This window comes from Anolis carolinensis, chromosome 1 (assembly GCF_035594765.1).
Source record: "Anolis carolinensis isolate JA03-04 chromosome 1, rAnoCar3.1.pri, whole genome shotgun sequence".
NCBI classification, from domain to species: domain Eukaryota; kingdom Metazoa; phylum Chordata; class Lepidosauria; order Squamata; family Dactyloidae; genus Anolis; species Anolis carolinensis.
The window spans coordinates 45,722,832-45,744,240 of record NC_085841.1 but is presented as its reverse complement, the minus strand read 5'-3'; the positions used below and the strand labels follow the sequence as shown (position 1 = coordinate 45,744,240).

General features: G+C 44.4%; 1 protein-coding gene across 4 annotated transcripts in view; it reads right to left on the bottom strand.

Annotated features, from left to right (window-relative positions):
- kif6 (kinesin family member 6) overlaps nt 1-21,409 on the bottom strand; it is a 210,390-nt gene that overhangs the window by 15,613 nt on the left and 173,368 nt on the right. For all 4 annotated transcript variants that reach the window (XM_008125901.3, XM_062973564.1, XM_062973572.1 and 1 more), the window contains 2 exons: nt 11,690-11,779; nt 10,783-10,889 (listed from right to left, as the gene is read on the bottom strand). In XM_008125901.3, the coding sequence (XP_008124108.2) occupies nt 10,783-10,889; nt 11,690-11,779 (197 nt within the window). The remainder of the gene's footprint in view (nt 1-10,782; nt 10,890-11,689; nt 11,780-21,409) is intronic.

The window sequence follows — 21,409 nt, the reverse complement described above, 5'->3', positions numbered from 1 at the left end:
TTCCCATTGAGGTCCATACTGATCATCGGAATCTAGAGCATCTAAGAACTGCCCGCAAGCTAAATCAGAGGCAACAACGCTGGGCTTTATTCTTTGAGCGTTTCAACTTCCAAATCCACTATGTAACCCCAGCCCAGACCAAGCAAGCAGATGCACTGTCACGGAAACCGGAATATGCTGCAGGGCGCAAAGAGACCTTTGAATCCCAACTGCTGCAGCCCGAGAACTTTGCCACGCTCACTGTGGGAAATACCAAATCCACTCTAATTGATTCAGCTCCCTCTACTCCAGGGCCCCTTTGTGCTCAGGAAATCAGGGCCAGTCAACAAGCAGATGCCTGGGCTCAGGACCAACTTCGCCAAGGACTACAGTTTCCCTTCTCGCTTAAGGATGGGTTACTTTGCTATAGAAACCATGTCTACATCCCTCCAGGACCGGGCAGGGAAAAGGCACTTCGTCTGTGTCACGACTGCAAGCCAGCAGGGCATTTCGGACTATTTAAAACCATGCATTTGATCCTAAGAGATTTCTGGTGGCCCAAGATCCGCAAGGATGTGGAAAAATATGTCAATTCCTGCCCAGTATGCCAGCGCTCCAAGACAAGAAGAGAGAAGCCCTCAGGGCTTCTGCAACCCCTTCCTACCCCATCTCGCCCATGGGAAATAATCTCTGCGGATTTTATCACTGATCTACCACCTTCCTGTGGATTCACCACGATCCTAGTGGTGGTGGACCTTTTTACCAAGCTAGCCCATTTCATTCCCTGCGATGGCCTCCCCACGGCCAAGGAGACTGCAGATTATTTCCTTCAGCATGTTTTCAGATTGCATGGTTTGCCCAAGAGTTTGGTCACAGACCGTGGGTCTCAATTCACCTCTCGTTTCTGGAAAGCACTACAAAAACTATTGGGCATAGACTCTCGTTTATCTTCGGCTCACCATCCCCAAACGGATGGGCAAACTGAGCGCACCAATGCCACTCTGGAACAATACCTTCGCTGTTATGTAAACTATCAGCAGGACAATTGGGCTTCCCTGTTACCGCTGTCAGAGTTTGCCTATAACAATGGTGTCCAGGCTTCAACTAAAGAAACCCCGTTCTTTGCAAACTACGGCTTCCATCCACGTTTCTTCCCTTCTATTGTTGAAACCTCAGAAGTTCCCGCAGCAGAGGACTGGCTGCAGGAACTCACAGCGGTGCAACAACTTTTGCTCCAGCAACTAGACCAAGCCAAGGAGGACTATAAACGCCACGCTGACAAACATCGCCAGCCGGGCCCCGAAATCAAGGTAGGAGACCGGGTTCTTCTGTCCACTCGCTTTTTGCCCTCCCATCGCCCTTGCCGGAAGTTAGATGCCCGTTTCATTGGTCCCTATCCGGTGGTGGCGCAACTTAACCCCGTGACTTTCAAACTCCAACTTCCGCGCTCTATGCGCATTCATCCAGTGTTCCATCGCTCCCTGCTCCTTCCGGCGGATGGTGTGCGCCCTGATGCAGACCGGCCGGCCCCCCCTCCTGTTTTGGTGGATGGGGAGGAGGAGTTCGAGGTTCAGGACATTTTGGATTCTCGCTTTCACCGTCGCCGCCTGCAATATCTCATTGACTGGGTGGGTTTTGGCCCCGAGGAACGCTCATGGGAAGACGCTTCCACAGTCCATGCCCCCGATTTAACCCGCCGCTTCCATCAGACCTACCCCACCAAGCCGCGGCCTCGCGCCTCGGGGAGAGAGCCCTATTTTGAGAGGGGGCTTGAGGAGGGGGATAGTGTGATGACTCATGGGCCATGTAGTCCCGTTCCTAGCGCTGTTGTGACAGATGAAGAGGAAAACTTGGGTTTTCCACCATTTCAGTCAGAATTGGAACTTTCCCAGCCTGAATTGGAGCCCTTGCACCTGCAAGAGGTTTGCCTTCCAGAAATCTGCCAAACAAGCCCTGAGTCAGAATCTCCCCCATTTTCTCGCCGTAGTTATTATCAACAACAAAAAGGAGTTCAGCAGGCTAATCGCAGAAGCCTGAGAATCGCAGCCAGGCATTCAGCTGATTAAGACTGCTTCCATGAGAAATTCTAGGGAGTCATGCATCTGGACACAGAGATTGACTTTCGGTTCTGATTCCCCAGAGAAGTGTTCTTTGGTGGGAAAACGAGACCCTATTTAGGTTCCTTGCCCCGAAGGAATCTTGCGGAGTCAATTCGTCAGCAACTGGAGTAGGTTGTGTGTGGACAGCGCTACTCCCGCTTCCAAGCCTTCGTTCCTGTTTCCAAGCCTTCGTTCCCGTTCCCAGCCTTGTTTACCTCCACGGACCTTGCCTTGCTTCCTAGGACTCAGCCCTGTCTTCCAGGACCTTGCCAAGTATTTTACCACGGATTTTCTCCCTGTTCCTCGTTCCTTGCTGCCTTGTATCAAGCCTTGTGTTCCAAGAATCAAGTTTACTTCCTAGCCTTGCCTCAAGTTCCTTGGACTAAGAACCTTGTCATCTCCCCTCACTTTGCTTGGCAAAGTGAGTGTTTCGGTTATTGGATTACAACTTTGGACCTTAATATTTTATATTGGACATTGTTTTCCTGGACTATAATTGACCTTTCCTGAAAGGTCTTCTTCTGAACAACATTCTACACTTATTATTATTGACTTTATATATTTCCTTAATAAAGATATTAGATAGATTCTGGCCTCTGTGTATGGTTATTGGTGCTCTGCAGCCTGGGTCGTGACACTTGGCATATAGTCCATGATCCCGCAACCGTTGTAGCACCATTCTGACATGTTTTTCGTGCTCCGATTGTGATCTAGAAAACATCAAAAAATCGTCCAAGTATATGATCAAGAACCGATCTAGATAATCCTGGAAGATATCGTTGACAAAATGCTGGAACGTTGCGGGAGCTCCGGATAAACCGAAATTCATGACTAGGGACTCGAATAATCCGAATTTGGTCTGGAAGGCGGTTTTCCATTCGTCCCCTTCTCTGATGCGAACTAGATTGTAAGCCCCCCGGAGATCCAGCTTGGTGTAAACCTTGGCCCCTCGAAGCCGGTCTAATAGGTCCGAGATCAAAGGCAGCGGGTAGCGGTTCCGCTTCGTGGTATTGTTCAATGCTCTATAGTCCACAACCAAGCGTAGGTCCCCTGACTTCTTTTTCACAAACATCACCGGGGAGGCAGCTGGGGATTGAGAGGGTCTGATGAATCCCTTGCGAAGATTTGACTCTATGAACTCCCTGAGAGCTTCTTGCTCTGGTTCAGTCAGGGAGTAGAGGTGTCCTCGCGGGATCGGGGCCCCCTCCACCAAGTCAATGGCACAGTCATAAGGTCTATGTGGGGGTAGTTTCTCGGCTTCCTTTTCAGTGAATACATCCCAAAAGTCTGAATATTTCTTGGGTAAGGTGATGATGGGCTCAGCGTCTGTGGCATGGCAGACCTTGGCTACTAGACAATGGTTTTGGCAATATTTTGAAGCAAACTGTAGTTCTCTGTTGGTCCAGGAGATGTTTGGGTCGTGGAGCGTCAGCCATGGAATTCCCAAAATCACAGGGAAGTGGGGCACCTCGGTAACAAAGAAGGAAATTGCTTCCATGTGTTCTCTTATCCACATCCTGGTGGGTTCAGTCCATTGACTTACTGGACCCATCTTTAGGGGACGGCCATCGATAGCCTGCACCACCCGGGCGTTCTTGAAATCGTGATATTGTAATCCCAGAGAGTCGGCATACTCTCTATCGATGAAATTGTTTGTTGCTCCTGAGTCTATCATGGCATGGATCATGACGGGTCCCTTTTTCGCTGACCACAACGTGACCACTAGGAGAAATAGGACCCCGGTTTGCGGCTCTTGAGTGGGGTTCTTGACCGGGTTGGCGAGCCTCTCTACGCCCGGTCGCTGGCTTCCCCCGCCGGCTTTGCGCCAGCCGCCTCGGCCGTCTCCGTCTCCGCGGAGGACGCCGCCGCCAAGCGAGCGGCGGGCTTTCTCTTGGCTGGACATTCTCTGGCGAAGTGGCCCCCGTTCCTGCAGGTCCAACAGAGGTTTAAACGTTGGCGGCGGGCCTTCTCGGCAACATCTAATCTGGGACGCACATTGCCCAACTGCATCGGCTCCTCCTCGCTTCCTCTGGGGTATGGGGCTGGTGGTGGGGGTCTCCACACTGGACGTGGCTGAATACTGGCGGAAGCGGGAGGTTTCACTCCTGCTCTTCCACTCTGGCCTCGGAGCCACTGTTTTTTGTTGGCAAGCAGGACTTCGGCTCGTAAACATTGATCGATAAGTCTCTCAAGAGAGTTTGGAGGTTCCACCTTGGAGATTTCTTCCTGCATCTCGAAGTTGAGACCCTTGCGAAACTGTCCTCTGAGGGCTATATCGTTCCAACCGGTGTTTTGGGCCAGCACCCGGAACTCGGCTATGTACTGGGACAACGGCCTGTCCCCTTGGAAAAGGCGCCGGAGTTTATGGCCAGCCGCCTCCACATTGTCCTCGATCCCCCATGTCGCCTTAAGGTGATTCAGGAAGTTTTGCGCGGAACTTAGGTGCATGGAGCCCGCATCAAATAGCGCCGTTGCCCAATTGCCCGCTGGCCCTTCTAGGAGACTGTAAATCCACGCCACCTTGATTTCTTCTTGGGGAAACTCGGCTTGACGGGCTTCTATGTACGCCTGGCATTGGCGACGGACAACATGAACCTTGGAGGCTTCTCCAGAAAACTTGGTTGGAAGCGCCAGGGCAGGGAGCCGGATACCTCGTTCCTTCAAGCCCCGTATTTCTCCCTCCTGCGTATGGAGTGTATCCCGGATTCTGTCTAATTCATCCTTGGAAATGGTGTAGCTGAGTGGTTGGGCTTCCGCCCCGGTTCCTGTAGACATCCTGGCCTAAGGTTAATTGGTGCTTAGGGTGGCGGAGTCAAACTGTCAAGACCCAGGCCGCAGAGCACCAATAACCATGCGCAGAGACCAGAATCTATCTAATATCTTTATTAAAGGAATATATAAAGTCAATAAAAACAAGTGAAGAATATAGTTCAGAAGTAGACCTTTCAGGAAAGGTCAAATATAGTCCAGGAAATCAATGTCCAATATGAGATATTAGAGTCCAAAGTTATAATCCAATAACCGAAACATACACTTGCCGAGCAAGTGTGGGGAAATGACAGGGTCCTTTAGTCCAATGGAGCTTGACAACAAGGCTGGAAAACAAACTAGATTCTTGGCAAACAAGACTTGATACGAGGCAACAAGAGGCAAGAAGCAAGAACAGGGTCCGTGGCGAGGTCCGAGGAACAAGGCAGGTTTGGAACTAGAACAAGGTCCGTGGCAAGGTCCTGGAAACAAGGAACTGGAGTAGCGTAGTCCACACACGATCTTACTCCTGAAGCTGACGAATTGACTCCGCAAGGATCTCCTTGCGGGTAAACACCTATATAGGATCTTGTTTTCCCGCCAAGGAACACTTTCCCTGGGGAACAAGAAGTGAAACCCATACTGTGTCCAGATGCATGACTCCTTAAGATTTCCCAAGGGAAACAGGCTTAATCAGCTAATTGTCTGGCAGCGATTCTGGCGCTTCGGCGCTTCGCCTCCCTAGCGCCTCTATCTCGATTATAATTATCTTTGCGAGAGAACGGGGGAGAATTCTGCTCAAGGCTTGTTTGGCTGACTTCTTGAGGGCAAACATCTTGCAGGTGCGGGGCCTCCGATTCTGGCTGGACCGGTGGGAAACCCAAGTTTCCCTCTTCGTCTGCCACAATAGTACTAGGAACGGGACTACATGGCCCATGAGACATCACAATTAGCTGGTTAGACCCCAACGCCAGGTCAGAGACCACCCCCGCAAGCTCTGGCAGGGAGACTGCTGTGTTGCGGGGTGGTCGGTACACAAGCAGAAGCCCCAAACTGTCCTGGTTGCCCACTTTCAGCTGGACACAATCGAACCCAGAGAATTGAGGAGCAGGGCACCTGATCAGGGCAATGGACTCCCAATAGACCACCGCAACACCACCTTCCTGCCCCCTGGGTCTGGCTTGCTGATGCACCCTAAAGCCTGGAGGACAGAGCTGGGTGAGGTTTACCCCCCCCCCCCCCAGCTCATCCAGCCAGGTCTCGGTGATGCATGCTAGGTCTGCTCCCTCATCCAGGATTAAATCCTGAATGGCAGTTGTTTTACCATTCACAGACCTAGTGTTTATCAGCAGGACCTTAAGCCCAGGGATGGGTGTGTTGTTTTCTGATGTGTACTGATGTGTACTGGGGAAGGCATTTAATTTTGTTGTGCAATAGCACAATGACAATAAAGCTATTCTAATTCTAATCACTGTAAAATGTTTTAGTTACTAGCAATAAATTAACAGAAAATCTACTACAAAAGCAATCAAAGGTATTTTTAGGACTATAGGCAGCTCTCTTGTTATTCATCCACTGTAGCTTTAGGAAGACTTGGAATTACCTAGTAATATGTACCCTTCCCTTTTTAATTCATAATTAATGCAGAAGGAAACTCAACAGGTGTGGCTCAACTCCCACATTTGCACTCACTATTTACCTCCTCCAAATTTTCTTCCCTTTCCCATCAGCCTTTCCCCCATCCTGTAAAGGAGAAGTTTTTCCATATCTTATTTTAGGATCCAAACTGGTTTTTTTTTTCTTTCATTTCCTTTCTTTAATATCCAGTTTTCATCATCTCTTTACATGGAAATGCTTTCTTTGGGGGAAATATGTATAGTTGATACACCCTAATAGAACTTAAGATGTTTTCTCTAGCCATGGAGGAAATAGGTGAAATAGTCTCTAGATCAATGGTTCCTAACCCATGGGTTGCGTCCTAAATGGGTTTTCTGTGGGGTCACCAAGTAGTGGTGAGCTATGAAAATGTTTAAAAGGGAAAACCAAAAAGTATTATGTAATCAAGTCCTGCAAAGAGATTTGTATGCATAAACATGTAATGATGTTTTGTTTGTCAGGTTAGCTTGCTGTGAGATCCAGGTTCATGCACAGTTAACATTACAGTATTTTGAATTACATTATACCGAAAAAACTATTTTTGATGTATTTTCATTTACCCTATTAAAAAGCTTGTTTTTAATGTACTGGAGTTGCAAGTTACTTTACCTCTATAAAATGGGGTTGCGACTCAAAAAAAGTTGGGAACCACTGCTCTAGATGATGAACAGATGTTACTGTTTAATGTTAGAAAAAATCCAGGTAAATCAAACTTTTCTGCTTAACTACCATCTGTCTAGATCATTCATTTCACTGAATGTGGCTTACATACAGTCCCATCAGGGCAGTGGTCTTGACAGGGGGTCGGGGGGCATGAACTACCCTTTATGTGTTTTTCTTTCTAGCTTTCTTGGTATACCAATATTAGATGAGGGACTCAAGGTAAGGTGTGCTCTTGTCACTAAGCTATAGCATTTAATCAGCTATAAATGAGATTATTTAAAAACCCAAAGGGAATATATCTTACACTCAGTGATTTTATTCCATGATGGGAAATGAACATATACTGTAGTTTAACATAATTATATGTTCAGAAGGAGCTTGATGATGAGTTTACCAAATTGAGACACATGACATCTTAAATCCTAAGTGTATAGAATGTTTGCTTGGGATGCAGTAAGGTGACTCGTTTTGCAGCCTCTATATTTACACCCGACAATTATTGCTGATAACCAGAGATAGACTAAAGCTCTACTATGGGATAATGCTAACACCATCTGGCAGGTGCTGATAGCTTGATGAGTAATGCTGTCATCAGCACTTGAGTGGTGATGGAAAGCAATTGCTTCACTAATCACAGCCGTTTTCATGTGTTTTGTATAATTTGTTCCTGTTCCGACAGAAACACTGCTAAAGAGAATCCATCTCTTTTTCGTTCTCACTTAGATTAATAACTTCCTTGTTACCTTTAGGTGCCACTGGTGTCTACTTTATACTGAATGGCTTCTGCCAACTGCCATTTTTTGTGAACTTTTTAACAGAAATGTAATACATTTATTGCCCAAGGGCTGATACACATCTGATGTAAGAATATGATGATGTTTGGGAATCAAGTTCAGGCATCCTCTTGCACAATACATAGAATACTGGATTGCAAAAAACTGGAGCTTATCTCTGCAAATGTCTAAATTTCACTCACAAAAATGTTGTACTTCTTTTCCACAATGAACAGACAACAGATGTCATAATTATGTGGGCATTTACATCTAGAGATGCTTGTTCCCATCAATAGGTAAATACAAAATATGATGGCAGAATCCTACCTCAATTGTGTGTGTATATTTTTGAACTTGGAATTATATGTGAACTGGCGTAGATTAGCATGGATACTTTCTAATGAACAGTTCTACAGTGTCGGAAGACACTATGCAGCTATTCTATCATTTCTTCTCCTTTGAGGAAAGAGGGAAAAAAATGAAATAAGAAAAGAGAAAACATAGCAGAGTTACAAATGTAAGATGACAGCTGATCCTGACATATAGTTATGTGAATGAAGAAGGGCAATTTCATGTTAAAGCAAGGATAAAGAACAGCATTAGAGAAATTACAATCAGAGGCTGAAAATATACATAGAAAAGTATTCCAAGCATAAATGAACTTTTATATAATGGACAACAAGTTTCTTTTGTATATTTAGAAAAAAAGAGAGTGTATTCATGCTTTCTCAAGTCTTTGTGTTGTTTAGATAATAGCATTTTTGTTTTCCAAACCTGTTATGCACAGCATTTGTTCACCAGCTTTTACATCATAAATACTGGTTTTTGTTTTACTCTCCTAGATTTGTCAACCAGAGGTAGCCTAATTCACCTTGCCATCTAAAGCAGAAATCCCAATATTATTTTTGATTTAATAAGTACAAGTATAAACAATTTACTGGTCTTTATTGATATGCCAAATTTTCTGTCTAATGTGGCTGCTTTATTTTTCCTAACATGGCACAGACCTTTCCACTATATTGCACTCATCTATACAATGCTCTTCCTTATTAGAAATGGACAGCTATTACAAATAGAGTGAGGTGAGGGCTGGGGATTACTAAACTAGAGTTTTTTCAACAGAATCTAGGGTATGTTTATAATAACTCACACACTACCATATGATCAGGTATGTTGTGATATTTCCAAAGCCCTTGAATACTTATCTTTCTCAGCATACATATATATTTTGTATTTTTCATGCATGTTTAATAGCATTTCATGTGTATACTTATTTAAATATCTACCACCTGTATCTAAAGATAAGATTGTGTACAGTAAAATCAACTTGACCAATCTGAAACATTCTTTTAACAGACTTGACTGTTTAAAACTATCCAAAACAGCTAACAATTAAAAACATATGTAGATTTGTATAAAATAGTTAAAATAGTTTCTCAGTTTCACAGTAACAAACATGAGGAAGATACATAAGGAAATGCATGGAACATGTACCTGAGAAATGAGAAGGCTGCCTACTTGAGGTTCCGCTACTCCAAGAATGACAGCAGAAATATTATTTCTGAGATCTTATTCATTGTTTTCAAGATATGCACATGACCCAATGTATCATATCTTTTTGACTAAAGAGGCCACCCACCCCCCTCACTCTCCTTATCTGAGAATGAGCTTTTTCAATATGGCCAGCTGACTGTAGCCAAGTATGCCAGCAGGAAAAATGTACGCAACCATCATCTTCAAACCACGGTATCCCATGTTCCTCAATGGGTTCGTCAGTTTCTTGGCCACTGTAGTGGTTTTATGCATTAATATTTTAGTTACTATCTATTTCATGTCCAACAGATGTTTCAGAAAGGTGTTGGCTTTCTCACAGACATCAAATATTTTAAAAACGCAAGACAAAAGGTTCTGGTCCACAAAGACAACATAGGGCTATTGTCTCAGTCCCTCCTGGGCTCCCCCTACAATAATATTGAGGAGATGCTGGAAAAAGAATGTAAAGTCAACTTCCTCTATCATGCAATATACATTTGCCAATTCCTCTGGTATTGATGGGTTTGACAAGAGCTTTTGCTGATCAATCTTGACTGACTGGACAAGGAAAGGACTTGATAAATAAGAAATACTGGTCTTACATATCATAACTGCATCACAGGGATCTTTAATAGGAACATGTGACTGACAGACCTGTAGTTAAGAACACTGATTTGTGCAATAATTAACAAAAATTTAATAATATGAAAATGTTCTACATTTGGTCATGTTAATAGAATGCAGTGCTTAGAATCCTTACTATAAATCAGAGCGAGACCACATATTAACTCTAAATTTAAGAAGTTTTAACACAGATTACAATTTAGCTCTATGGTGCATTTTGCAAGGCCATATCTCTTTCTATGAACCTAGTAGAAATTTACCATCGATTGGGGAGGACCTTTCCTCTGTCCCACCATCTGTTCAAGTGTGTTTGGTGGGAACACATGAGAAAGCCTTTTTGGTGGCTGCTCCCAGACTGTGGAACTCCCTCCCAAGAGAGACCAGGATGGCCCCATGCCTGCTGGCCATCCGCAACCTGGTAAAGACTTTTTTCTGCTGGCAGGCGTTTGGAGAAGGCTAAGGGGCACGTTGCTGAGGAGGTTGTGGGTGGAATTTGGGGGGGGATTGGGTGTTTTAAAATACATTTTAATTACATTTATTGTATTTTAATTGTATTTTTAACCTAACACAAGCAGCATTGTTTAATTGTTTTTTTTAAATTTTGCATTTGCTTTGTTTTAAATTCATCAAAGTGTGTGATTGTTAGCCACCTTGAAAAGGGAGGAAGCGGGGTATAAATAATGTAAATAATAATAATAAATAAATACCTTTCTTCAGTAGGAGATTTTGTCTGGCTCTTACGAAAGCCAGAATATCAGCATCAGTTTGACTATCTCCTGTGAAGGGGATGGATGAAATTGAACTCGGAGAAATTCTGCAATAAGGAAGTATATTCAAGATTTAGATGAGCGATCAGTTACTTTCCTTGCATCTTCATTCTCACAACCTGTCTTTATTTCAGCTAGGCTTATGAAGAGCATTTGAATAAACTTCACTAAAATGTATAGAGATTACAAACAAGAGTGCTAGGTGGATTTTATTCTTTTCTGGCAGGAATCAGCATAAAATGAGATAATATTAAAATGCAACATGTACATTTCTTTTCAAATGAACATAACATGCCTTCATTCACTTAAAACTATTCTAAAGAGAAAATCCATTTGCTGGCCTCCAAGAATGGATTGTCAGAAAAGTCCAATTTCCCAGCAATTGTTTCTTACGACAGGCCTGTGAAGGACAGACGTCCAAGACACCCTGTTATCAGCAGCACTGCTCAGGTCCTAAAAATCAGGGGGATTCCTTGACTGAGTCTATCCAACTATAATGTGTTCTTCCTCTTTTCCTCTTGCCTTCTGTCTTACCAAGCATCATTGTTTTTTCTTCTTCTAATGAGCCATGAATTCTCATAAAAACCCTTGGGTTCCTCCATATGATAAGAATTCCAAGTCATTGAATGCATTTACACATCCCTTCAGACGTTCAGCTCCACATACAAAAATTTGTGGGAGTTTGGCAGCAGTTGTAGATGGCATAGATTACAACTTTGGAGGTAGGGGCATCATATCCAGACATGCTCTCTGCTCCAAACATTTTTTTGGACACATGGAATTAATTTTCGATGAAGACTTACTGTAAGTGTATTTGCAGGGTCCTAAAAAAAAACTCATTTCATACCTTGACGTAGAAACTGAGTTGTTGAGTCTGCTGGTATTGCTTCTCACAGAAGACTCTTTATCGGAGCTGGCTCGGCTGTTATTTGGAACCCTGGAGAGCAGAAAAAGATTTGCTTCATTTCAGATTACTACTTCCCCCTAGTGTCAATGTATATTGATTGTAAAGCTGTGTACAGGTTAGGGAAGTCTGCAACTTAATAAATGAAGGCAGTACTCCAAACTTAAAAACATGGAAACGTTTAAATACAAGTTGATTTCAAATTATGAATTCTAAAGTTAATATTATTTTTAATATATAGTGATTTTATATGCACTTTAAACTGTGTGATGCATTTATTATTTCTTTCTTTAAAATAATCCAAATATCTCAGGGATGCTCTCAATAAAATATATTTAAAATAATAAATAATTACGAAATTTTAAAAGATTAAAATGCAAGAAATAGCATTTCAATTTAAAAGGACAGTTTAAAAACAATTAAAACAATCTTACATTATATAATTGTAAAACACATACAGCTTGCATAAAATTGGTTTGGATTGAAGACTATAGTAAAAAGCCACGTTTTATTTCAGCACCAACATGATTCTATAGTTGGTGACATCTAGGCCTCCAGAAAGAGAGAGAGAGAGAGAGAGAGAGAGAGAGAGAGAGAGAGAGAGAGAGAGAGAGAGAGAGAGAGAATTACAAAACCGGGGTGCTACCACAGAAAAGGCAATTTTTCATGTCCTCCCACAATGTATTTCCTTGACTCGTGGGACTATTCTATGATTCTATTTCATATTGTTCCTTGTCTCGGGCCATATGGAGAAACAGGTCGGAAGTGATGATGATAGTGATAACAATAATATGAAATTATGTTTTTAGCAAACCATCAAAAATCCACAAATGCCAACCCTTAAGCTCCATAGTAAGCATGTCCAGTTCCAGATGTCTAAATGTTACGCTCTTGAAGCTATGGCTCTAGCAGACAAGCATTATAATTCAAAGTATCTTGGCTTTCTATTTTCTTTCACATCAGTTCACTTATCCTATCTCACAATGTCTATTATTCTTCTCCAATCTTTAATTTGCTTTCTCTTACCAAAAGACAGTCTGGACACTGCGGATACTGCCATCAGCTAGAAACCCATGGATTGGGATAACGTCATATATGATTTTATAGAAAATAGTGTTACACTAATATTTTTGTGATCATTATTTGACTGGGAATTGTATTGGTGATATTTCCAGGTGTCTAGGAACACATCTTTGCTGAAGGGACATTAGAACAATTAATAATTCTCTGGGTGTCTAACAGTATGCTTAATTTCCAAAGAGTGAAATGCATACCATGAATAGTACAAATACAGTACTATAATGAAAAAATATAAAGGTAAGCCACAAGAATAAGCTTGCTCAAAAGGAAGGGTTTTGTCCAGTTTTTAAAAGATCTATAAATTAGGAGTCTGCTAAAACTGGTCAAATAATTTTATAGGGGCAGACAGATATGAAACAGTACTACATTCTGCAATATGATACAACTGATTGCAATTCTTCAACATCCGAACTGACAGATGATTCTGTGGTCAAAATTTCAAACATTCTATTCAAATCTTGGAATCATATCTTGAGCCAAAGTCTAACCACTAGATGGCAAGCTTGAAATGTGCTTGCTCTTTGAATCTTCCATTTCAAATTTATTCATTTTGTTTTCTAGACATATTTCTGGCAAAAAATGTTTGAAGAGGAGAATGGAAAATACCATTTTAATGATATGTCACAGCAGCCAAGAAAGCATCTCTGGGTCACAGTCCTTTCAATCTACCTAGCTGAAAAATCATAAATAAGCCAATGTCCCTTGGATCTTGTTGTGCAGGGTTCAACAGCTTTCTTTCTCAGGTCCACTGGCCACAACTGCTTTCTACTGGAACTGAGGGCTATGTTTTTGTTTTTAGTTTACAAAGGAACAGTACAGATGTGACTAAAACAGAAGAGGCAAAGACACCAATGGTTCAGAGAAACAAACTAAATACTTTGTTATAGAAACTCCATCATAAAATAAGAAAGTTACATAGATACTAATCTAAGAAAGCTTCTTTCTAGGAAACTACTGGGAGAGGACTGGCAGGAGGTGGGGGGAAGAAAAGGTGGAAAACATCCATGGGAGTATCAGTCTACATTACAGTTGGGCAGTCAGGTCAAGGAGGGAGAACATTTAGGTCAGACTAATTAATCCTATTTCTACTGCCCACTTTAAGGCATTTTTGACTCTTCGGTTCATCACACACAATGGCGAGGGATAGTGGGGGGATTCGCCATGGATCGTGGCGAATCTGGCATGGGGAATGGGAAACCTGGCGCTCGGTGCCCCGTATCACCCCTGACCTCATCCCTTGGGAGGAAGTGTTGCCGCACGGTTCCCACTCCCTTGTTGTTTTCTATGCAACATGGAAAGCGTCCCATGTTGCCATTGCTGGTTCCTACGACAGTTCGATCTCACTTCAGGCACAGAGCCTGGCCAGAAGTAAATCTACATTGTGCCATGGGATCTGGCTGGCTCTGAAGTGAGATCAAACTGTCCTAGGTTGGCAAATTTGCCTTTGTGATGAAGCCGTGTTATTACGCTTCCAACAGTGGGAAGGGAAAGAGTGTTTCCTCTTCAAATTCTAAGGGTTTTCTGAGAGACATGAAGTGGACACATGCTAAATCGAATTTAAAGTATTAGATATGGTAGCTCTAAATGTAGGAATAAGAACATTTTTACTATTGTAGAAGAAACATGTAAATAGAGTAAGTAGATCTCAAAAACCAGAAGGAAGTATTCTAACCCCACAAAAGTGGAATGAGCAAAAGAAAGGAGAAAGGTGGTTGAATTGAAATCTATATATAAATGTAATGTGTGTTTTCCCCATGGAGTAAACAACAAAACCACTGAACCAAATCACACCAAATTTGGCCACAAAAGACATAGTCATCCAATCTATGTCTTTCAATTAAAAAACCCTAGAAAAATAAAGTTCAAATTACAGAGGATGAGGAAGATCCATTCTCCCACTGGCTGCCCCCTTCATGTCATAGCAACCCTCTCAGCCACAATGGTGCCCGGGGGACAGGCAGGGTTCACTTAGACCTCTTCCACACTGCCTATAAAATACAGATTATCTGATTTGAACTGGATTATATGGCGGTGTAGACTCAAGGCCCTTCCACACAGCTATATAATCCAGAATGCCAAGGCAGATAATGCACAGTATCTGCTTTGAACTGGATTATCTTGAGTCCACACTGTTATATAATCCTTGTGGATACTATACAGCTGTGTAGAAGCAGGCTCATATAATCCAGATCAAAGCAAATAATATAAGATAATAAATATAATATATATTTATATACTGTGGTATAATAAAACAGAACAATATAATCTCTAAAATCAGGACAGTAAATAAAGAACAACACTCTGAAAACAGGGGAATTCCAGACAAGAAACAATCAAGGTCAGCTAACACCTCCAAACAAAGGAATCCCCCAGGGAGGAAGCTGAGGAGGGAGAGAAGTGAGTCATTATTATTATTACTACTGTATTATTATTAATATTATTATTACTGTGTTGCTGTGAACCATGAAAATGAACACAATATAGCTCCAAGTATTAAAAAACATTAAAATCAGAACACTAAATAAACTATCTGAAAAGAGGGGAATTCCAGAGAGGAAACAATCAGGGCCAGCTAACACTTCCCAACCAAGGATAACAGGGAGGAAGCAACCAGGCTTTGAAGCTGCAAGGCCATTACATGCTAATCAAAGTGGCCAATGGCAAAATCCACACCTGTCTCCAGCAGACAAGAGTTCTCCCTTTCTCCCACCCTGGACATCATTCCACAGATATGTAAACCTCACTTGCCTCAACCCAGACTCAGGCCCTTTCCCCCCTCAGCTGCCAAGTTGGCCCAGGCCTGCCCTGGAGACACACCTGGCAAAATGCTGGGGATGGTGACGGGCTCCTATCTGCCTTGTCTTTGCCCCTTGGACATCAGGCTGAATCTTGGTAGACAAGATCCCCCAATTTTAGGCCATGTCTATGCTACCTCTCAGTCCCGCTCTCAGACATCATTAGTGCCTAGCCCCCTTCCCACGCTAGATGATGATCTGTTAGATGACTCCTTTCCTCTTACACCAGCGGAGATAGGCTCCTCCTTTAAACAATCAAGTATTGCTGGTGATTTCCTATCTCAGGACAGCTGACTATCCCCTTTAAAGGGCAACCTCAATCAGTCAACTCTCCAGGGGGAAGAGGGTTTCCACGGGCAGGGTCTCATTGAGGTGGTTTGGGGGAGAAGGAAGAACGGTCACTTTCGACCCAGGGAGAAGCGCAACAGAGTTTTTGTGACCCTGGAGAGGAATAGGTGTGGTAGTCTTCAGGACAGACCTCCCAGCCTTAAGGTCCTGCTTTTGAACGCCAGATCCGTCAACGGTAAAACAGCTGTTATCCAGGATTTGATCCTGGATGAGGGGGCGGATCTGGCATGCATCACCGAGACGTGGTTGGACGAGCAGGGTGGTGTGAATCTCACCCAGCTGTGTCCACCAGGTTTCGGGGTGCATCAGCAGGCCAGGGCTGGGGGGCGGGGAGGAGGAGTCGCGGTGATCTTTTGGCAGTCCATCGCCCTGATCAGATGTGCCGTTCCGCAGTCTTCGAGGTTTGAGTGTGTCTTCCTGAAGGTGGGAGCCCGAGACAGCTTGGGGATTCTGCTGGTGTACCGTCCACCCTGCGACCCAGCAGTCTCTCTGTCCGAGCTAGCAGAAGTGGTCTCCAATTCGGCCCTGGTCTCCCAACAACACATAGTTTTGGGGGACTTTAACATTCATGCCGAGACCACTTTGACAGGTGCAGCTCAGGATTTCATGGTTGCCATGACGACCATAGGGCTGACTCAAGTTATATCTGGGCCCACACATCAGGCGGGACACACGTTGGACCTGGTTTTTATTGTGGACGGTGGGACAGTCAGAGTGGAAGAGCAAAGTATTCTTCCATTGTCATGGTCTGACCATCATCTGATCTGTTTAAGTTTCGCCGTGGCTTCTAACCTCCGCAGGGGTGGTGGACCCATTAAGATGGTTCGCCCCAGGAGGCTGATGGATCCGGATGGACTTCTGAGGTCTCTTGGGGATCTTCCTGTTCTGGAGACTGGCGATCCTGTTGATGTCCTGGCTGATCGTTATAACAGCGAGTTGGGAAGGGCACTTGACACGATCGCTCCCGAACGTCCCCTTTCGCTGCGTAGAGTCACGTCGACTCCTTGGTTCACTGAGGAGCTGGCTGTGATGAAGCGTGCGAGGAGGCGACTAGAGTGCATCTGGAGGAAATCTCAGGATGTGTCTGACCAAGCATGGGCTAAAACCGCTATTAAGGCTTACTCCGTGGCTCTGCGAGCAGCCAGGAAAGCTTTCACGACTGCCCGCATAGCGTCTGCAGCCAACAGGCCATCGGAGTTGTTCCGAGTTGTTGGGGAGCTCCTGTGGCCCCCTGAGACCCAGGGGCTTCCTGATGACTTGGCAACTCGGTGCAGCGATTTCGCACATCATTTTGCAGGCAAAGTTGCTCAGATACGTCGTGAGTTGGACTCCAGCTTAACTGTGGTTCCAGCGGAGGTAACCGAGGCACCTGTCTGTTCGATCTTATGGGATTCTTTCCGGCTTGTCCTTCCTGATGACATGGAGGGGATTCTTGGGTCTGTGAGGGCGACCACTTGCACTCTGGATCCTTGTCCTTCTTGGCTGGTTAAGCTCAGCGGCTTTCGATACCATCAACCATGGTATCCTTCTGGGGAAGCTCTCTGGGATGGGGCTCGGTGGCACGGTTCTGCAGTGGCTCCAGTCCTTCCTGGAGGGCCGTTCCCAGATGGTGAAGCTGGGGGATACCTGCTCGGACCCCTGGCCATTGACCTGTGGGGTCCTGCAAGGGTCTATCTTATCCCCCATGCTATTTAACATCTACATGAAACCGCTGGGAGAGGTCATCCGGAGTTTTGGAGGGCATTGCCATCTCTACGTGGATGACACGCAAATCCACTACTCGTTTCCATCTGAATCCAAGGAAGCCCCTCGGATGCTGAACCAGTGCCTGGCCGCTGTGGCGGACTGGATGAGGAGGAACAAGTTGAGGATCAATCCTGACAAGACAGAGGCTCTCCTGGTCAGTCGCTCGTCTGATCGGGGTATCGGGTGGCAACCTGTGCTGGACGGGGTCGCACTCCCCCTGAAATCACAGGTCCGCAGTTTGGGGGTCCTCCTGGATTCAGCGTTGATGCTTGAGGGTCAGGTGTCGGCGGTGGCCGGGAGGGCTTTCACACAACTCAAACTTGTGCGCCAACTGCGACCATACCTCGTGAAGTCTGACTTGACCACGGTGGTCCATGCCCTAGTTACCTCTAGACTGGACTACTGTAATGCGCTCTACATGGGGCTTCCCTTGAAGACGGCTCGGAAATTACAACTGGTCCAACGCTCGGCTGCCAGATTAATAATGGGGGCGAGTTACAGGGAGAGATCTACTCCCCTGTTTAAGGAGCTCCACTGGCTGCCGTTCACTTTCCGATCCCAATTCAAGGTGCAGACCATCATTTATAAAGCCCTAAACGGTTTGGGACCCACCTACCTTCGTGACCGTATCTCCTACCATAAACCTGCCCGATCTCTTCGATCATCAGGGGAGGCCCTCCTGTCGCCACTGCCTGTATCCCAGACCCGCCTTGTGGGAACAAGGGAGAGGGCCTTTTCTGCTGTGGCCCCCCGTTTATGGAACTCACTGCCCATCGAAATCAGGCAAGCCCCCACTCTTTTAGCCTTCAGGAAAGATTTAAAAACCTGGCTTTTCCGATGTGCTTTCGGAGAGTAACTATTACACACTTCTTTTGTTACTCCCCCAACATCTATCCTCTAGATTGTTTTTTTATCTTATGTCCCTGTTCTCTGTGGTTGTATTCTTATCCTTTTCTCACCCCAAGTTTTAACTAAGTGTCTCATGCGGCCCGCCCTGTTATATATATATATATATATATATATATATATATATATATATAGATTTTGTGTTGCATTGTACATGATTATTTATTGTATTGTTTAATTGTATTATGATATGTTGTTTTATATTTTGCTATATTGTACTGTTCTGGGCATGGCCCCATGTAAGCCGCCCCGAGTCCCCGTTGGGGAGATGGTGGCGGGGTATAAATAAAGTTTTATTATTATTATTATTATTATTATTTGCGGCTGTGTGGGTACTCGAGGAGGTGCATGGCATGGGTGCAGGCCCGCTCGACCTGCCAGACCTGTGTGCGTCTGAAGCGCTCCTTCCAGGCACGGAGGGCGTGCCGGGCATTGCGGGTGGAGTCCAAGAAGGGCGCAGGGGGATGGAGGGGCCGGGGGCCTGGCCTCAGGTCATGTCCAGGGCTGCGACGGCCACAAGAGAGGCATTAGAGAAGCCGTGAGGGGCGAGAGAGCCGTGAGAGAGAGAGGGGTGAGAGGGCCGTGCAGGCGAGAGGGCCGCGAGAGGGGCGAGACAGCTGTGAGAGAAGGCCATGAGAGGCGAGAGGGCTGCAAGAGAGAGAGGGGAGAGAGGGAGGGGTCATGCAAGAGAGAGGGGGCTGCGAGAGAGAGAGGGGGCCGCAAGAGAGAAAGGGCCATGAGAGGGGTGAGAGGGCCGTGAGAGAGGCCGCGAGGGGCGAGAGAGAGAGGGGGCGAGAGAGAGGGGGCTGTGAGAGAGAGGGCCATGAGGGGTGTGTGAGAGAGGGGCCATGAGAGAGAAGGGGCACGCGAGAGAGGGGGGGGTGAGAGAGGGGGGGCGCACGTGAGGGGGCATGAGAGAGAGGGGGCCACGAGAGGAGGGCCATGGCCTGGGGCTGCTGGGGCGGGAGAGTGTCCCCATAACATGCCCCGGGTTTCCCTTGGCCGGGCCTTTGCTGGAGGAAGGAAATTCTTCCCTCCGGCAAAGGCCCGGGACTTCGAGAAACCTGCCCCAGTAGCCTGCCGGTGGCGCCCTCTAGCGGATCGTGCCTTCCACAAGTGCGTACTTTGCATAGTGCATGAGCCGCCCCTGCATGTTATGTGGCAAGTCACTTTTCCCAGAGCATTTTAGCTCTGAAAACCTTTTAAGGTCAGCACTAGGGAAATAGGCTACTTGGATGGCCACGAAGAAACTGCCTTCCTTCTTTTCTAGCACCATCCAGTCCAGCTACTATTATATTGAAGTACTAATATATGAATAACTATGTAGATTTGTAAATGCTTAAACTTCAGATAAACACTTACATCCTTAATTTGCAACATGCACACAAATCCCATGCCTTGAAAAGTACATAAGGATTAAGGAGAAACAATCTTGCCAAGAAAACCCAAGATACGTTCACTTTAGGATGCCATAAGCTGGAAACAACTTGAAGACACACACAAACTAACAATATAACATGCAGTGAATAGCTATAGTATTTTGGTTATTTTGTTATTATTTTCACAATAATAAAATAATAATAAAATGTTATTTCTAACCTGCACCTCTCTCCCCGAAGGAACTCAGGACAGCTATTTTGTTATTGTGACTCACATTTATTGCTACATACCTCATAATTCCTGTCGACTTTCACTGTTCTGTTGGTTGACTGATGGAAGAAGGTAGTTATATTATTTTTTCTAAATAAATTACCAGTTTGTTCTGGGTGGCTTTAGTAACAAAGAGCTTTTTGTGCTCCAGTGCTATGGAGCCAAAGGAAAATATAAGCTTAAAAGGGTTCATCCTAAGCAATTACAGGAATTAATAAATAAGGTTACTGTGTCATTCAGGTTCAATGAAATCCTTGGGAAGTAAGGATTTGGTTATTTTATATTCTTACATATAAGAAACTAGAAACTTTGACTTTAAAATGCTAATGCCTCAAACAGCCTTCAAGGGACAAGAATATTTTTTTGGGACAGTGGGATATAAACTTTACTGTTCCTTCTCACAATGTCAAGAGCTCCATTACAAATATTTTACCCATCACATTGAGAACATAGCTGCATAAAATGGATTTAACAGGCTTAAGGCACAATGTACCTTAAAAGTCCAAAAAGGAAAAAAAAAGTATCACAGGAAGCTTAAAAGGGTCATTACAAGTGTAATGGCACAGAAGATGATATCATAAATATGCAAATAATTTACAACCTTACACTCTCTTCTGCACAGAATATCACATTTTATTCATGCTCTTGGCTTTTATTTTTCATATAAGTAATAATAATAACCTCTATTGTACCTGATAACTTACAGCCAAAAATGAGGACCAAAGTCAATAACAGAGCAACCTTCATATGTATGTGTGTGTGTGTGTGTGTGTGTGTGTGTGTGTATATATATATACACACACACACACACACACACACACACACACTCAAAAATGGTCAACTATATGCATGTTGCTTAATACTAGGCCTCCAATAGACATTCCATGCAGTTATCACATAAAAAACAGTCACACAAGAATGGAACAAATGCCTGAAGAAATAAGAGTATACTGTTTTTGGTTCTATTTTTACTTGTCTACTTAGGAACTCCTACATGCATACAAAATCAATTCACAGGAAACTTTTTCAACATTTACAGCAATCAGCACCTACTTTCCATTTGAGAGTACTTGCTTATGAGGAAACTCCATATGTTAATGAGAGATCTTGATATTTGGTTTGTGTCAGGGTCTTTTAA